The 16,056-nt window shown below is 36.6% G+C and overlaps 1 protein-coding gene across 1 annotated transcript in view; it reads right to left on the bottom strand.

Moving 5' to 3' along the window:
• Nucleotides 1-1,439: 1,439 nt before the first annotated feature.
• Nucleotides 1,440-16,056, bottom strand: part of LOC107694990 (5-hydroxytryptamine receptor 1D-like) — a 21,819-nt gene continuing 7,202 nt past the window's right edge. Inside the window, exon 2 of the mRNA XM_016494743.1 lies at nucleotides 1,440-3,630. Coding sequence (XP_016350229.1) covers nucleotides 1,856-2,998 — 1,143 coding nt within the window. The 5' untranslated portion in view covers nucleotides 2,999-3,630 and the 3' untranslated portion in view covers nucleotides 1,440-1,855. The remainder of the gene's footprint in view (nucleotides 3,631-16,056) is intronic.

Raw genomic sequence — 16,056 nt, 5'->3', positions numbered from 1 at the left:
ACTTAAAAAATAACTTCTAATTTAAGTGAACTTAAAACAATCTTCACATAAACCAATTATAATAAATGTCATATTTACCTGTACCATTCAGCAAGTAGGAAATATATAGAAATTGAATAAAGTTATCAAACACTAAATTATAAATTAAATATAGATGAATCCTTAAAGCTACTTGTAAAAGTTATTGATTTCCTTTTGTTCTTTGTTTAACAGACATCACAGCAGCTGGGTAATTAGGTTTTTTTGGCTGCTTTTATTTGAGTCTAAGTCTGAATACTTAGGACCATGTGATATTTCAGTTTTTCTTTTTTAATAAATCTGCAAAAATGTCAACGATTCTGTGTTTTTCTGTCAATATGGGGTGCTGTGTGTACATTAATGAGGAAAAAAAATGAACTTAAATGATTTTAGCAAATGGCTGCAATATAACAAAGAGTGAAAAATTGAATGGGGTCTGAATACTTTCCGTACCCACTGTATATATATATATTTTTTTTTTTCAGACTGTACCTCCTCTACATGACACAAATCTGTTTGATCTTCTAGTCCATCTCATGATGGACATATTCTGATAAACATCATCACACACATCGCACATTGTACCTTCATGTACCAAACACACAAGGAATACTGGCGAACCAATGCATTCGTTTTTAGATTTACTGGTGGTTGTGAATGATAATGAGTCTCTAAAGATCTATTTTATGGGGTGTGACCTCATCCTTGCTGTTAGGATGAGTGAGAGGGAGCTTTTATCTGTTGATACAGACTGTGAATATACAGATCATCTATCTCGACCGAACAGGCCAGCACAGCTTTACCCTGCAGTCTCAAATGCTGTTTGAGAGCCTGCTAGCAGTGCATTCAGGGGATACGCCTCATTATTCCTGTCTGACTCAGGTCTACAGTCTCTTATTGCTGTGTTTTCTTATCAAAAAACCTTTTGAACCAACACAGCTGACCTTCATCATAAGAAAGAGTGATGGGAGGGCAAAGTTTGCCAATTTCCTGAATGCCATTATTCATATATACGACTGCAGTCAGAGGTGCTTCTCTTTCCACAAGCTGCGTTATTGGGATATTTGATGAAATAATGACCTTCACATCATAAAACTCCTTCAGCAGCAGCTAAGGCTGTACCTCGTGTCAAAGCACATCATTCTCTCTCATCAGGTACATCCAGAATTTGAACCTTTGATCATTTTGATCACTTTTCTTCTGCTGCATCATGTCCTGAAATGAGCCATGCAGCCCGAAGCTTGTTTTTCATCCTCATGATCATAAAACTCCTCAAACTCTGACATCAAAATAAAAGAGGAAACTGATAACAAACCTCTTTCACACAAAAATGCCAAACCACAAAACATAAAGCTTTGTTTAATCTTATATAATGAACATTTTTATTTAGGGAGTCTATACTAATGTCCATGAACCATGTATGTGTTCCTATGAGAGCAGCAACCTTTATTTATTTGTGTTCTTTTTAAATAAAGTGTATTTCATGTTAATATCAGTCCATTTCTGGTAAATAAGGCAGTTTAAAGACAGCTATTGGTTACAAAGACAGTAAAACATCGCTCTCTAGTGAAGGATTCATAATCTTTGCATGCATTCATAAACTACGAGGAAGCATCAACAATATGACACAATATTTTACAAGCTGTCTCATGAGAACAGTAATATACATTGACCAGACACTATGTGCGCGTTTAGGAGCTCGCTGAAAAACAAACGGCAGGGTACGTTGGGTCCTCCAAGCATAAGAACGATGAATGTTCACAGGATTTGGATATTTTCCGCAGACATCCACTAGTTAAGTCATGAACATGTCAAAACACACAAGAGACGTGTAACATCAGTAGCATCTTTTAAACTTGATGAGTTTGTGGAAGGCTTGTTTGAAGTCATCATTGAAGGCAGTATAGATGACTGGATTGATGAGCGAGTTGAGGTACCCCAGCCAGGTGAACACATCAAAGAGCACAGGATGAAACCAGCAGTCTTTACAGACCCCCATCACCAATGTGAACACGAAGAACGGGAGCCAGCACACTATAAACGCACCCAGGATAATCCCAAGAGTTTTGGTGGCTTTCTTCTCGCGAGCGGCACAAAGACGCTTTCTTTCCAGCATGCTATCGGCCAGCTTCACTTTCACACTGTTTGTGAAAAGAGGAGACCCTCCTCCCCCACCTCCTCCTCCTCCAGGATGAGGATGTCCCTCCTGATTAGAGGTGGAGTTCAGCGAGCAGAGCGAAGAGCCCGCTGAGTTCTGGATGAGCTGAGCAGCGGTGAACCGTTTTCCGCTTGTCGTTGGCGTTTTGAAGATCCTGGAGCGAGCCGCCACATAGATACGCCCGTAGAGAATCATCAAGAGAACCGTGGGAACATAAAACGCGCCAAATGTGGAATAGAGCGTGTAGAAGATCTGGTCAGTGTTGACCATGCACTCTGTGAGCTCCTCGTGGGCCTTAGCCTGCCGCCAGAAGAGAGGAGGCAAGGAGATGGAGACCGAGATCACCCACACTACGCCGATCATCAGTGCCGCTCGCCGCATGGTTCGATGCTTCGAGTATTCCAAGGCATCGGTAATGGCCCAGTATCGGTCGAGCGCGATCACGCACAGGTGCAGAATGGAAGCCGTGCAGAACGTTATGTCAGATGATAGCCAGATATCACACACGATCTGACCTAGAGTCCAAGTCTTACTGACTGTGTACACAATGCTGATCGGCATGACTAAAATGGACACCAGGAGGTCTGTCGCTGCGAGAGAGCCAATCAGGAAGTTGGCGGGGGTGTGAAGCTTGCGTGTGAGGAAAATGGTGGCGATCACGAAAGCGTTGGACAGAGCGGTGGCCAAAGTGACGATGGCTAACATGGCGGAGATGGAGATCTGAAGGCTGAGGAGTGAAGCGTCATCCCAGGACTCCAGGGTTGTGGGACTGACTGTGGCATTGATGAGGAAGAACTCATCTGAGCTGTTCACCAGATCCATGTTGCATGGTTCACCAGGGCTTCATATCATCTATGCATGATTCTTAGCATAAAGGATCAATTAATCCATGAAAACATCTTGTGGTGAAAAAGTAATTTAGTTTGGTAGTTGCTGATATTGGTGATGCTTTGCCTTTGTGAAGGTCATGGCTGATAAATGTGAGCAGTAATTCATGGCTGAAGATACTGTGACTGTTTCTAATGTTTTTTGTGCAGTATGTTGATGTGCACAGAAAGTTAAATGCCACAGAACAAACAAGGAAATGGTTTTAACCTTTGCGCTTGACTTTGAGTTATAAAAATATTCCTTTAGCCCTTAAATCACTGCTCATTATTTTCTTTATGGTCACTTATTCTACCATGAGAACTGAAGATGCTTTAATTTTGGCTCTTTTGAACTGCTGGAAGACTTTTAAATTTATTCTCCCATTGGTCTGCAAAAGCGTTGCTGTTTCAGACTAATGGGACCGAATATTCCTCCATTCCATGTAGATCCACTGATGGCTGCAAATGGTTTATAGAAAGGTGATATTGCAGTTTCCCAGAACACCACAAGCTGTATAAGCTCTCGTTTTGAGTATTGTCCTCGTGAAGGTGTTAGTCCAGATGACAGGACTTAATCCAAGTGAAGATCTGAAAAAGAAAGAAAATGAAGAATAAGAACTTCAGAGAAAATATTATGATTTTGAAAAAAAAAAAATTCTTGCAAAAGTGTCTCTAAAAGTGAATTTACTGTTGTCTTAGAGTTTCATGTATAATTAAACTGACTGTATAATTGTATAAAAACTGCAAAAATGATATTTATATGTAAAAAATAGTAATACACATAAAAATGATACATTTAAAATTAGAAAATGACCAAACTAGGAAAGCAGAAAGAACCCTTAGAATTGGAAATATTTAGATTAGAAATATAAGACAGTGTTGAACATTGTGAATCAGAAGATCACTGTAGTTTTTATTTAGTTATGTATTTGAATTAGTGAATTAGCTAGCTAGCAGCTGGGAACAGCTTTTTTACTTTCCAGAGCTCTTAATCTTCCTACACACTATTTTGCAGGATTACATGAGAAAGCCTGAAGTGCTTGAAAATATTAAAAAGTAATATTCAGATCTTTATTCTTGCACAAACTAACCCCCATAATAACACCCATTGTGCATGCACAAATCAAGATACTTGCTCGCAAATGGAATTAGTTATTTTTCTGACGTCTTCATTAAAAACTTGTACATTTATATAGTAAGTTTTGCCTCCATTAACATATTACTTTACCCTTGGCTCTGCTTTTCAGACGCAAGCTTTGATTGATGAGTATCTAGAGTACTGTGCCTCGAGGGGAAACCTGTCACCATGGAGCTTCCAGAGCTCCTGTGTCTGACTAACAATGTGCCATGACACCTGCAAGCATTCTGGTTCTGGCCTGGTGGGAAAAAGATGCCAAACCGTGGAGCTCACTTTCCTGCCGTCAGGTCACACACATCAGTCACATCACCTGCCAACATCTTCACTTAAACATTAGCAGTTCCCAGTGTGCCTGCAGAGCACACTCACATTTCCTTTTCTTTATAGTTAGATACACGCACGTAGGGATATACATATCTGAATATTTATAGAAAAGCCTTTTGCAAATCATATCATGTCATGCCTCCGTACATGTCAAACTAAGTGAAAAATAATAATTGTGGTGAAAATTATATTCTATGTGATGCTTTTTAGTGCCAAGCATTCAGATTTGAAATTGAAATTCTGCAAAGAAAACGTCCACTGCCCTTCATGCATAAAACATGCCATTTCTATACTTGTAATTGAAATCATAAAGGTCATACATCCCAACAGGACCCGACACCTTTTCTGGTAAATGGTGCTGGGGTACCTAGAAGCCAGGATGAACACATAGCATCTCAACAACGGCACTGCGGGTTAACCCAATAAATAGCACAAAAATATGCATAAAATAAAATTCCGGGTTCAGCACAAGTTAAACTCAAATGACACAATTTGTGGCATAACGTTGACTGCCACAGAAATTAATTTCCACTTGACCCTCATTTTCTTAAAAAATAAAAATAAATATATATATATATATATATATATATATATATCTTGGTTTAAGGTTGGGATCTGTAAAATTTTATTTTTAAATGTTACTGATAGAGGTATCTTATGCTCACCAAGGATGCATTTATTTAACAAATAATACAGTAAAACAGTAATATTATAAACGATTGTTAATTTAAAATCGAAAAATATGAAATTTTCTTTATATATATACTGTATATATTTTTTAATGATCCTTCAGAAATTATTCTAATATGCTGATTTGGTGTTAAAGAAACATTTCTTATTATTATTGGTTTTGAAAAGTATTTTCGTGAAAATTGTAAAACATTTTCCAGGTTCTTTGATGAATATAAAGTTCAAAAGAACAGCTTTTATTTGAAATAGAAATATTTTGTAATCAATTTAATGCATACTTGCTAAATAAAAGTATCAAAAAAATAAATACAAATCTTACGGATCCCAAGCTTTTAAAGCAATACTCTATACTATAGTGTAAAACAACATGAAATGCAGCCAACAAGTGAGAACTGGGCAAAGACATCTAAATGCGAGTTTCAGATGTAAAAGGGGATTTAAAATCTACAAACTAAAGAACAGAACGTAGTGCTGTTGTTGTGGCTTGTATCTCTGTAAAACAGTGTCATCATTAGCATATACTTCATGTGAGACTGCAGGAAGCAACAGCGGATTATCTCCACACCAGCAGATCCAACGGGCTGCACGCTAATGAGGCCAACCCGAGGGTATTACCATGCTCCAAATGTTGGCCCAACGTTTTCTCTACTTTTGTTTGGTTCTGTGTAATTGGTGAAAGTCAAAATAACAAAATTAAAAACCCAGGTCAATATATCAGGAAGGAAGGAGACTTTGAGACTGTTAGGTTAATTTAACAAATGCTCAGACAACACAAAATGTCTTGCCACTTATTAATCGCCAGTACTGTCCGAATCCTCACACACTCAAACGCACATAACATTTTAAAATGTTTTTGTGCTTTGTATTTGACAATTTTTCAGTTGGATTTTTGTGCGTTTCACTTGACTGCACAAACAAAAAGAAGAAATAGCGTAGCACCAAACAGAATAAAAAGGTAAACACGCCTTCAGGTGCATAGATCCAAAAACAAGTCAAAATAGAACGAAGATCTGCACACATAGGCCTAAAGCTCACATCAATTTATTATACAAAGGCCACAAAAAAAAACCTAATGTGCGAAAGTGCAGAAAAAAATTTTGGGGTTCAACTTCAACCCACTGTTTTACAACACTAAACTTTGCACTTTTTGCACTTTCTATATGTGTTCGGATCTTCGTTCTTGAAAAAAAAAGTCAGTGGGGTCCAATGTTGTTTCAACTGTCACTGTATAACAGTTGAAACATTGTTCAAAATAATGTCCTTTTTTGTTCTGCAGAAGAATGTCATCTTTCGTACAGCATGAAGGTAAGTAAATTCTGATAATATTTTCAATTTTGGCTGAACTGTCTCTTTAATAGTAAACATTTCTTTATTTTTACTATTAAAGAGACAGCCAAAAAGCAGAGCTGATACTTCTGCATTGCAGGCACGTACAATGACAAGTCAACTAAAAGTTACATATTAAAATCTGCCCATATGATGCTAATAAAAAGCACAGAACAAATACAGTTATAGTGCTACTTAATGGAGTAAGATAATTGTTTGTTCTGTGAGTGGTCAGGGATGAGGGTTTATTTTTATTTATTTTTTTATACTCAATCTGCCAGTGGTTATAAAATGAAACAGACTGCAGCCATGGTAACAGAGCAGATCTGGATGTTATTGAATGATGTCAGTCTTGTGTGTTTTTGAGATGTGCGTCGGTGTGGAGTGTTTGAGTGGCATATTCTTGTAATTCTGTGGCAGTAATTCGTGTAACAAATAACTCTAACCTGAACTCAAGCTCTACTGATGGATAACAATCTCTCACACAAAGTTTTCATATCCTCACTCATATCTGAGTCTGGTTGGAGTATAAGTCTTGCTTCCTAACTCCATCCGAAATAAGTTAAATCTAAGTCTTCCAATCATTTTTTGTTGTTGTGACAGACGGATGGACTGGGGACCATTTAGTCAATGTGACATATCGCTTCTAACAACTTTTTGTTTAGAAGGTTTAGGGGTGAAAGCTCTTTTCCACCCTTTTCAATTACAGCTGCAGATAGCAAGCCAACATGACTCAAACAACAGATCATCTCTTGAAAAAGAGCCAATCCATCCACCAATCTGCTGAAAAAGGTTTAACAAAATGTGACAAAAAGTTGGAAATAAATAAATCTATAAAACAACATTTTTAGTATCATTATCTGATCCTTCATAACAAATCTAACTCCAATTTGAATGACTTAAAAAGCCCCATGACCTCTGTATCAGCTTTGATATGTGAGCAGAACTGAGGTCTTGAAATCTCCTCAAAATGCATTTATATGGGACATGTTTTAGTGGAGGCAATGCGACTCTATAATGCATACATTATAAATGTTTTCTGTCTTCTTAGCTCAGCTCAGATGTGTAGGAGGAACACTTGTCCAGAGTTAACAAAAACCATTGTGCCTCTTCCACCACTGTGGATGATTCACCAGGTAAGTGCCACAATTTCACACATTTTCTAATAAGAAGCACCTTTTTGGTCATGTGATAACAGAACTACTACCGTGGGAGGTTGTGATGTACTGGAAGGAAAGTACATTCAAAGTCACGCTAAAGCTTTTGGATTTGGTAGTTTGGTGTTTCTGTTCCGTCTGTAGAGGCATGTGTGATCTGATGGGATTTTGGGATGTACCTTATTGAGTTAATACATTCAGACACTTTCTAAACGTCAAAAAGAGTGTGTTCTTTTTGAATATCACGCTGTTGTGGGCACAACTGTGGCTTGAGGGCAGAGGGACTGTCATTGTCAGTTTAATGAGGTGAGTTGGGTTGGGAAGTAGTGCAAAGGCTGCATAAAGAGTAACATCTCAGCAAAATTGAGCTTCACAGGGGTCTGAACTGAACCTTCATGATTATATTACCTATAAACTGACAAAACATTATAAAAGACACTTGAGAGTCTTTGGAGGCAAAGAGTTGGATTTTTTTTTTTATGTTTCTGAAAGAAGTCTCTTATGCTCACCCAGGCTTAATAAAAATAAAAAAAATATTATTAAAATTTAAAATAACTCTTTTCTATTTGAATTTTATTAAATGTAATTTATTCCTGTGATGGCAACGCTGCATTTTCAGCAGCCATGACTATAGTCTTCAGTGTGAATAGCAGGTTCAAAAGAATATCATTATTTTAAATAGAATTAATTTCTGATCCCAAACAAAGTGTACACACACACACACACACACACACACACACACACACAAACACTCAAAAATTGCTAGTAAATTTCATGAATAAAATAATTACAAGCAAACAGTAGGTAATTCATTGAATTAAATGTGAAAAGTAAAGAGTATTTTCTTGTAAAATGTACACCAATAATCTTTGCTTTATAATCTTTGTTTTTACAACTTTGAAAAATAATTCTTACAATGTAGTGTATATATAGTATTGTACTGTTGTATGTAAACATTCCAATCATTCAAAGTTTTGTTACACAGATGTTGAAGGGTGTCTATATTCATTTAATGCAAAAGCAAATGTGTGGTCTGAATGTGGCACATTGGTAAATGGTTGCCCAAGGTGACTTTGTCCTGTATCCCCAAGGTGACTAGACTCGTCAGTAGGTATTTCTGTGCTATACTTTTTCATTTCTTACAAGTTATAATCAGGTCAGATCTTCACACTTTTGCAAGGACACATGTCTTTTCTTCCTTTCTTCCACTTCTTCTTTGTGTGTGTGTGTGTGTGTGTGTGTGTGTGAAAGAAACTATTTTAATAGTAGTTGCTTTTGTATGAAAGCTTTTGCCTAGGACATAATTGTAAATTTGAAATGTAAATGTCTGTGTCCAACAAGTAGGTCAAAAAATGTAATATAAATCTACCCAGAGCCCAACTCAGAGATTCTCTGACCTTTCTCCTCTCCTGTCAAGTCTGATAAGTGTCACATTTGCACCAAAAAAATACTGAAAAAAAAAACTTGGTGCGAAGTATGCCGGCAGGCTTCACATGTCTCTTTGATACCGTTTGACCTCCTCCATTTCTGCCTTTCAACATCATCTCCTCCCACTCTTGCCCTTGTTTTTTGTGCTCTGAACTTTGTGAAGTTTTGAACAGTGAAGAGTGGACAAGTTGTATTATTCAGGGTGTTGATGTGTGTAAAAGCCTACCAGTGTAGAAATGGAGACTTGAATTAAACCGCTTCCTGTGAGTTACTATTAGACTCAAAGTTACAATTAAAGGCAATAAGGTGGACCAGGACACAGTAAGAGAATTTTGGTTACTATATTGCTCCAGTGTCACTACAACTAGAATCGTTTGTAATATTTTGAGACTGATTTAAAAAAAAAGTAAAGGGATATTTCATCAAAAACTGAAAGTTATATCATCATGTACATTATATTCATAACATTGACTTTGTACATTGTACAGATAAACAAAAATAAACAAACAAACAAGCAAGGTTTTCTATTACTTTTTTTTTTTTTTAGAAATATCTTATTTTGTGTTAATGTAAGGGTGAGCAAATGATGACAGAATCTTCTTTTTTTCTCTCTCTCTTCAAAGGTTAAATACAAAACAAAAAGATGGATTCTTTATTATATAAAATTATATATTCATTTTCTGGGACACACAAATTGTTGCTAAAAAAGTACATTTTTTATTTAAAAATGATAATTGAAAATATTGGCAAGGTAAGTGCAAATCTGAACTACCATTTTTTTTTTCTGACACAAATTGTTGCTAAAGAAAGTCATTTTTTGATCAATAATATAATTTAAACCATTTAAAAACTGATAACTGAAAATATTGGCAGGGCAAGTGCAAATCTGAACCACCAGCAGCATTATTGATGATCCCTGTAAGGTAATGAATATGGGGAAAAACACAAATCAAAAACAGACAGCAGCAATCAAGTTGTGGTCTGGTATTGTAATTGACACAAGCACAGAGACTACACTGTCAAACAGCTCAGTGCATCTCTGCGCTTGTGTATGGAGCCAGTCGAATTGATTTTTCAGTTCTAGTTGTCTTCACTGAAGGATTACGATTCTAGCAAGCTCCAAGGACCAGTTCAATATTGCTGATCTTAATTTGTAGAGCTCTATGCAGTAATACTGATATTCCAACATCCAGGGTAAAATATGGTCACACAATTTTATTAAAATAGAGCTTTAGAGAAGAGCCAATAAATGCATGAATAGAATGAGTTATCTGATCAGTTTCTCTTCTCTTTTACATAGAGCGGAGGTTTTATGTCTGATAATGCAGGCCGTGAACCCTAAATTGCTCCAGAGGACTTGTGCTGTAATTACTGCACAGTAGGTCACACTGAGTTGAAAAGCATCTGGTAGATAACAACCGATTGAACTGATATAGAGCTCTTTCTTAAGAAAACAGCGTTTCGACTCTTATGGCAGTATTATCACATCCCTGTGGTCTTTCCAATCAAATAAGTGCTCAGCCCTGCAAACATATTTTCCTGCCCCTTGGACCTTTTCAATCTTGGTGTGAATGTCCTGTAGATGCAATTCATCAGACCTTTATGAACCCAGCCATTAACGGAGGACAAGAATGATAAGTGTGAGGGTGTTTTGTTGAGGCAGGATGGCTGTTTGCTTTTCTGAATTAAATATTGAAGACCGGGTGAAGTGTGTGGCTTGAGTTTGAAACCTGGGATTCGGTCCAAGCACCACAGACTCCGGGCAACGTGCGCTGCATTTGAATTATAGATTCAAGAGCTTTATGATCACAGGTCAAATATCGTCAGAGTGACATGCAGAGTCTATGAATGTCAATAAACAGAAGAGTCTAAACAAACTTGCTCATTTGTGCTGATCAATGTATCTGGGAACAATCAATATCAATGTAAACTAAGGCTGATTTAGGTCTGTAACTTTGCTCATTGAGTGGCTGCGATTGAATGGTTGTCCTATGAGTGATAGGACCTTGCAGAAGAACAACCTTGCAATTATCTACAGGAAAAGCAAATCAGATTTTACAAATGGAATGATCATGCTCAGTACAGAGTCTGAATTGTGTTCATCAAAAATATGCAAATAAAGAAAGACATTTTCTTTTATAGTTAGAATGAATGTGTCAGATACAAGGTATGTACTCTGCTTTGATCTGCTCATGGAAATGTCCTCAATCACCTTAAATCTGGAACCTTGCTGTGCTGAACAGGAGATGCTTGTCGACTCTCTCTCTACGACTCCATAGAATCCAACAAGGAATGAAGATCCACAGACATGGGGATGGGGGGAAAAAGGCGAAAACGCAAAGATTTTAGTGCTGCAATGTTTTAAAATGTAGTTTGGCATCTAAGTTAAACCAGCTAAGCCACATAAGAGCCTAAGCCTCACAGCATTCATGTGATTTTCATCTGTTGCCTTCTTAAACCTTCACTAATCATGTAAACCTCTGACTGAATTACACTGCAGAACTCAAAATCCCAGGCTAAACAGTTAGCACTCCTAAATAGCTCTAGCAGATAAGCCTTCATCGTTTCAATCATAAAATGACTTTGGTTGTTTGAGGGTAACTGTGTAGTGAAGACGTTTTGAAGTAGAGTTTAAAAACTTAATGAAACAGTTCACCTGTCATTTACTCACCTTCATGTTGTTCCAAACCTGTATGACTTATTTACAGATTTCAGGTTCTTCTCAAGCCATGCAATAGATTTGTGAGGAACATGCTGAAATTTAGGTCATTATTTACAAAAATCGTCTGTATATGTGTCACGTCAGGTTTGATTGACACTGTCAATAAGTCAATGACGACTTATATTTCAGTTTGTTTTTCCCACAAAGCTATTGAATGGCTTCAAAAGATTTGGAATAATGCACAAGTCAAATAGACTACCTTCATGATGTTGTGTGGAGCTTAACAGTAGGGATGCACCAATATTAAAATTCTGGTGTATACCAATCAGCTGGTAAAGTGGACTAACAAAAAAAAATTAAAAATTCTATAGTTTTAAATGCTAGCACCACCTAGGGTCCAATCAGCTATATTACCAATATAGTCGGTTTGAACACGGATATGGTTGGAATATTGTGGCTGGTCTATTGTATGTAAAATGGGTATACATTTTAAGATTTGCTAAAGATTACATTTAAAAATGTTTTTAAAAATCAAATTTAAGTAAATGTTAGATAATGGAAAAGCTTATCTAAATGAAAAACAAATAGGGGAAATGAATATGAACAATTAAACATCTGATATCTGCCAATATATATCCAATAAGATATATGAAAAAATTGGGCAATAACTGATATGGTACAGATATATATTGTGCATCCTCACTTGACAGCCCGAGACACTATAGTACATTTTTCCACAATCTGCGTTCAAAGAAAAGAAAAGAAAGTCAGGCTTATAATGACGTGAGGGTAAGATAATGAAAAAAATCGTATTTGGGCGAACAATTTCTTTAAGCCTCTCTGCGCTGTTCTTCTCCCAAGCACCAAAACTCTGGGTGAATCATGAAACTGTGGACGAATCTAGGAAGATAAGGTGAAGAGGTAATCTGTACCATCTGCGGTAAGGAAATTCAGAACAGAGATCATAACAAGGTAAGGCTGACTTTATTTGTCAGATGAACACATAGCATTTGTTTCTTTGAAGCATGTTTCGAAGCCATGTTACAATCTTCAAAGCGCGTGTGTAGAAAAAAACAACCACTGACTTCTCTGAGAGTCAACATTTCAAAAATAAAGGAAAACATGTTTTAGCCAAGGAGCTTTGAAACACAGAGACAGCTCTGAATGCGTGATGAACGTGTTGAGTTCCTCCATCACATCAGGCTCCACAGAACACAAAGATTGCAGTGACATGGTGGAACCTGGGAAGTGATGAATTTTTAATAGTTCAGAAGAACAGCATTCAATCATCTCTGCTGAGAGCTTGGCCGGCACTGAACCTGAACCTGCTGAATCAGATAACAAGATCACCTGTCTTTTTAAAAAATGAATTCAGCTGAACTTGACTTGAGTTTAAATTAAGCCACTTATGAAGGTCAAGACTTGTTTCAAACCTGAACAACTCAGATTGGTGAAGATACAGCGTTGTTGGATTTTCTCCTTAAGACTAACTCTTTCTGTATATAACAATCTGGACCTCAGTGAGAAAAAACCTTTTAGCTGTTACTCCACCAAGATGTCCTATTATTTCTACCCTGCAAGGGAGTGATGGACAGAAACTTTTAAAGGGTAATGATTTTTTTCTTTAATGCCATACTTTGTCTATAACACACACACGCACAGATACATATTCAAAGATATCCCGCTTTCGCAAAGCATCTTGAAGTTACATCAGATGTGTTGAAGGAGGACTAGAATTGAAGAAGACCTTGCTACAGCAGAAGTGTTATATAATTATGTAAGTGAACAGTAAAGTGGGACAATCCTTGATGCTTAACACTATGCACATGCCATTATGTATGTAAGTGAACATGCTTGTCTGCAAGAAAATGCAGAGGTTGTTTGTAATTCTTAGAAAGGAATGACTGTGTTAAAAGCCCAGTAGAAGACTGAGATAAGCCCTCAGAAGTCGCCACGCATGCCAGCCTCAGCATTGCACACATTATTCACAGAGACTCTCTTTGGTGTAGTTGATCTTTTAGTCCCTCATGTCTATCGAAACATATATGATGTTTTTTTTGTGTTCCACAGAAAAAATAAACCAATACATTTGAAAAACTGTTTATAACAATTAAGCAACTGTATGTAGTTTTGTGTAGTTTTGTGACTTTGAGCACCCCACAGTTAAAAGAGTGGAATCCACTGTCATAAAGAGTGGATGGCTGTACATTAGGGCTGCGCAATATATCGAAATTATCGAAATATCGCAAATGTGCATATCGCAATATGCATATCGCTACAGCTTATCGTATCGCATATCGCATTATTTAATGAGTTATCGCATATCGCATTTTTCTTCAATATCGCACAGCCCTACTGTACATGTGCATTTGTTGCTGCTGTAAAGCAATCTGCCCTTTTCACAGAATTTCATAACACTCACCAAACTTACATACTTACATACATAAAAAAAATAGAAGTCACTCGTCTTATTAAAAGTCAGTGAATAACTCATACATACAAAATAAACTCACTATCACATACATTTGCTACCAGTCAAAAGTTTGGACAATCCAACTTATACTTTATTAGTAGTATTTTCCACATTTATAATAATAAATCCATTAAATCCATGACACAATTGATAACACCAATGGAAATCCAGCTCTGTACATTTGGCATTCTCTCAATTAAATTCATGAGGTGCCACCTGGGCACTTGTTGGCTGCTTTTACTTCACTCTCTGGTCACACTCATCTAACTTATCATTATTATTATTATTATACATGGACACAGTTCTAATGTGTCCACAATAAAGATTTCTAATTTAAGAAACCCAAAGAAACCCTTCATAGTGCACTCAAAACTAATTTCAAGTATCTTCAGAACCCTTTAGAAGTTTTTAAAATCATCAGGAACATAAATTTAGTCAAGTATGTTCAAACCTGGTAGTAGCAAACTTCAGCAGAACACATCAAATAAGCAGAGCTGTCAAGTCAGACTTTAAAAAATATTTTTATGCCATATTTGGCTCATGGGTAGAAGCTGACTGTAATGACTGGACAGAAATAGAACAGAGAGGCAGTAAATGCTAATGATCTGGAGGTAGTTATAGATATTATGTAATCATCCATTACGGAGTAATGAACTCAAGCACTGGGGAAAAACAATTATAAAATATGGTTGACAGAGAGCGAACAAACCATATCCACAAATATGAGTGAGTTCTGAAGAGCAGAAGGTGAAAAATCAAAATTAGAGTACTTTAAAGTTAATATTTGTAAAAATTACAGCTGTAAGGCAAATGAGAAATAGAAACTTTGAGAGGTTTTGTGTAAATATGTCAAATTAAAGAGCTTCAACTGACAAATATTGTGAGGGAATATTGCGCATGCCTCATCAGTACGTTCTCCACAAAATCCCAGATTAAGATGATCTCAGTGGGATTACATTTTTTTTTTATTGTGTTGTTCAATATGTAGGACTCCAGAATTAATTTGACTAAGACACAAAAATTAGTTTTTGTTTAATTTGTCCTACATACAGAATGCATAAAATAAACGTCTTGTTCCCTGCTCTACATGTCAAGGATATTACACATCTAGTATATTACAGTCTATATATTTAATATAAATATATGCAAATAAAATGCATCATACACACATAGCCAGTTTAGTCAGAGGTTTGGTAGCAAATATGCAAATCTCAAATGCAAAAAAAAAAAAATTATATATATATATATAAGTTGAAATGCTCTCCTAAACACAAATACAGCTAAATACATATACAGTCATATATGCATTCTCTGAATCTGTATTGCTGACAGTGTCTTTTGTTCATTTACAGGGTGAAGACAAGCTAAAGCCCTCTATACTAAATCCAGGATGAATTGGGTTCAGTGTGGGACTGGAGATCGGTGAATATCCCAATACCTTCTTCATGCCAAGTCAATTTTACAGGCTTACGTACATGTAATTAGAACGAAAATTACATACATTATCACACGCTGACAGTGAACAGTCCTATTCTGAAGTCCATTTAGCCCATCCCTTTCATCTTAAAGGGGTCATATGATGCTGCTAAAAATAACATTATTTTGTGTATTTGGTGTAATGAAATGTGTTTATGCGGTTTAAAGTAAAAAAAACACATTATTTTCCACATACTGTACATTATTGTTTCTCCTCTATGCCCCGCCATTTTGAAACGCGTCAATTTTTACAAAGCTCATCGGTCTGAAAAAGCGAGTTGTGCTGTGGTTGGCCAGCTATCCAGTGCGTTGTGATTGGCCGAATACCTCAAGCGTGAGA

This window comes from Sinocyclocheilus anshuiensis, unplaced genomic scaffold, assembly GCF_001515605.1.
Source record: "Sinocyclocheilus anshuiensis isolate Anshui unplaced genomic scaffold, SAMN03320099.WGS_v1.1 scaffold942, whole genome shotgun sequence".
Lineage (NCBI taxonomy): Eukaryota > Metazoa > Chordata > Actinopteri > Cypriniformes > Cyprinidae > Sinocyclocheilus > Sinocyclocheilus anshuiensis.
Note: the sequence above shows the minus strand (reverse complement) of the source record. Positions and strands in the feature narration are given on the sequence as shown.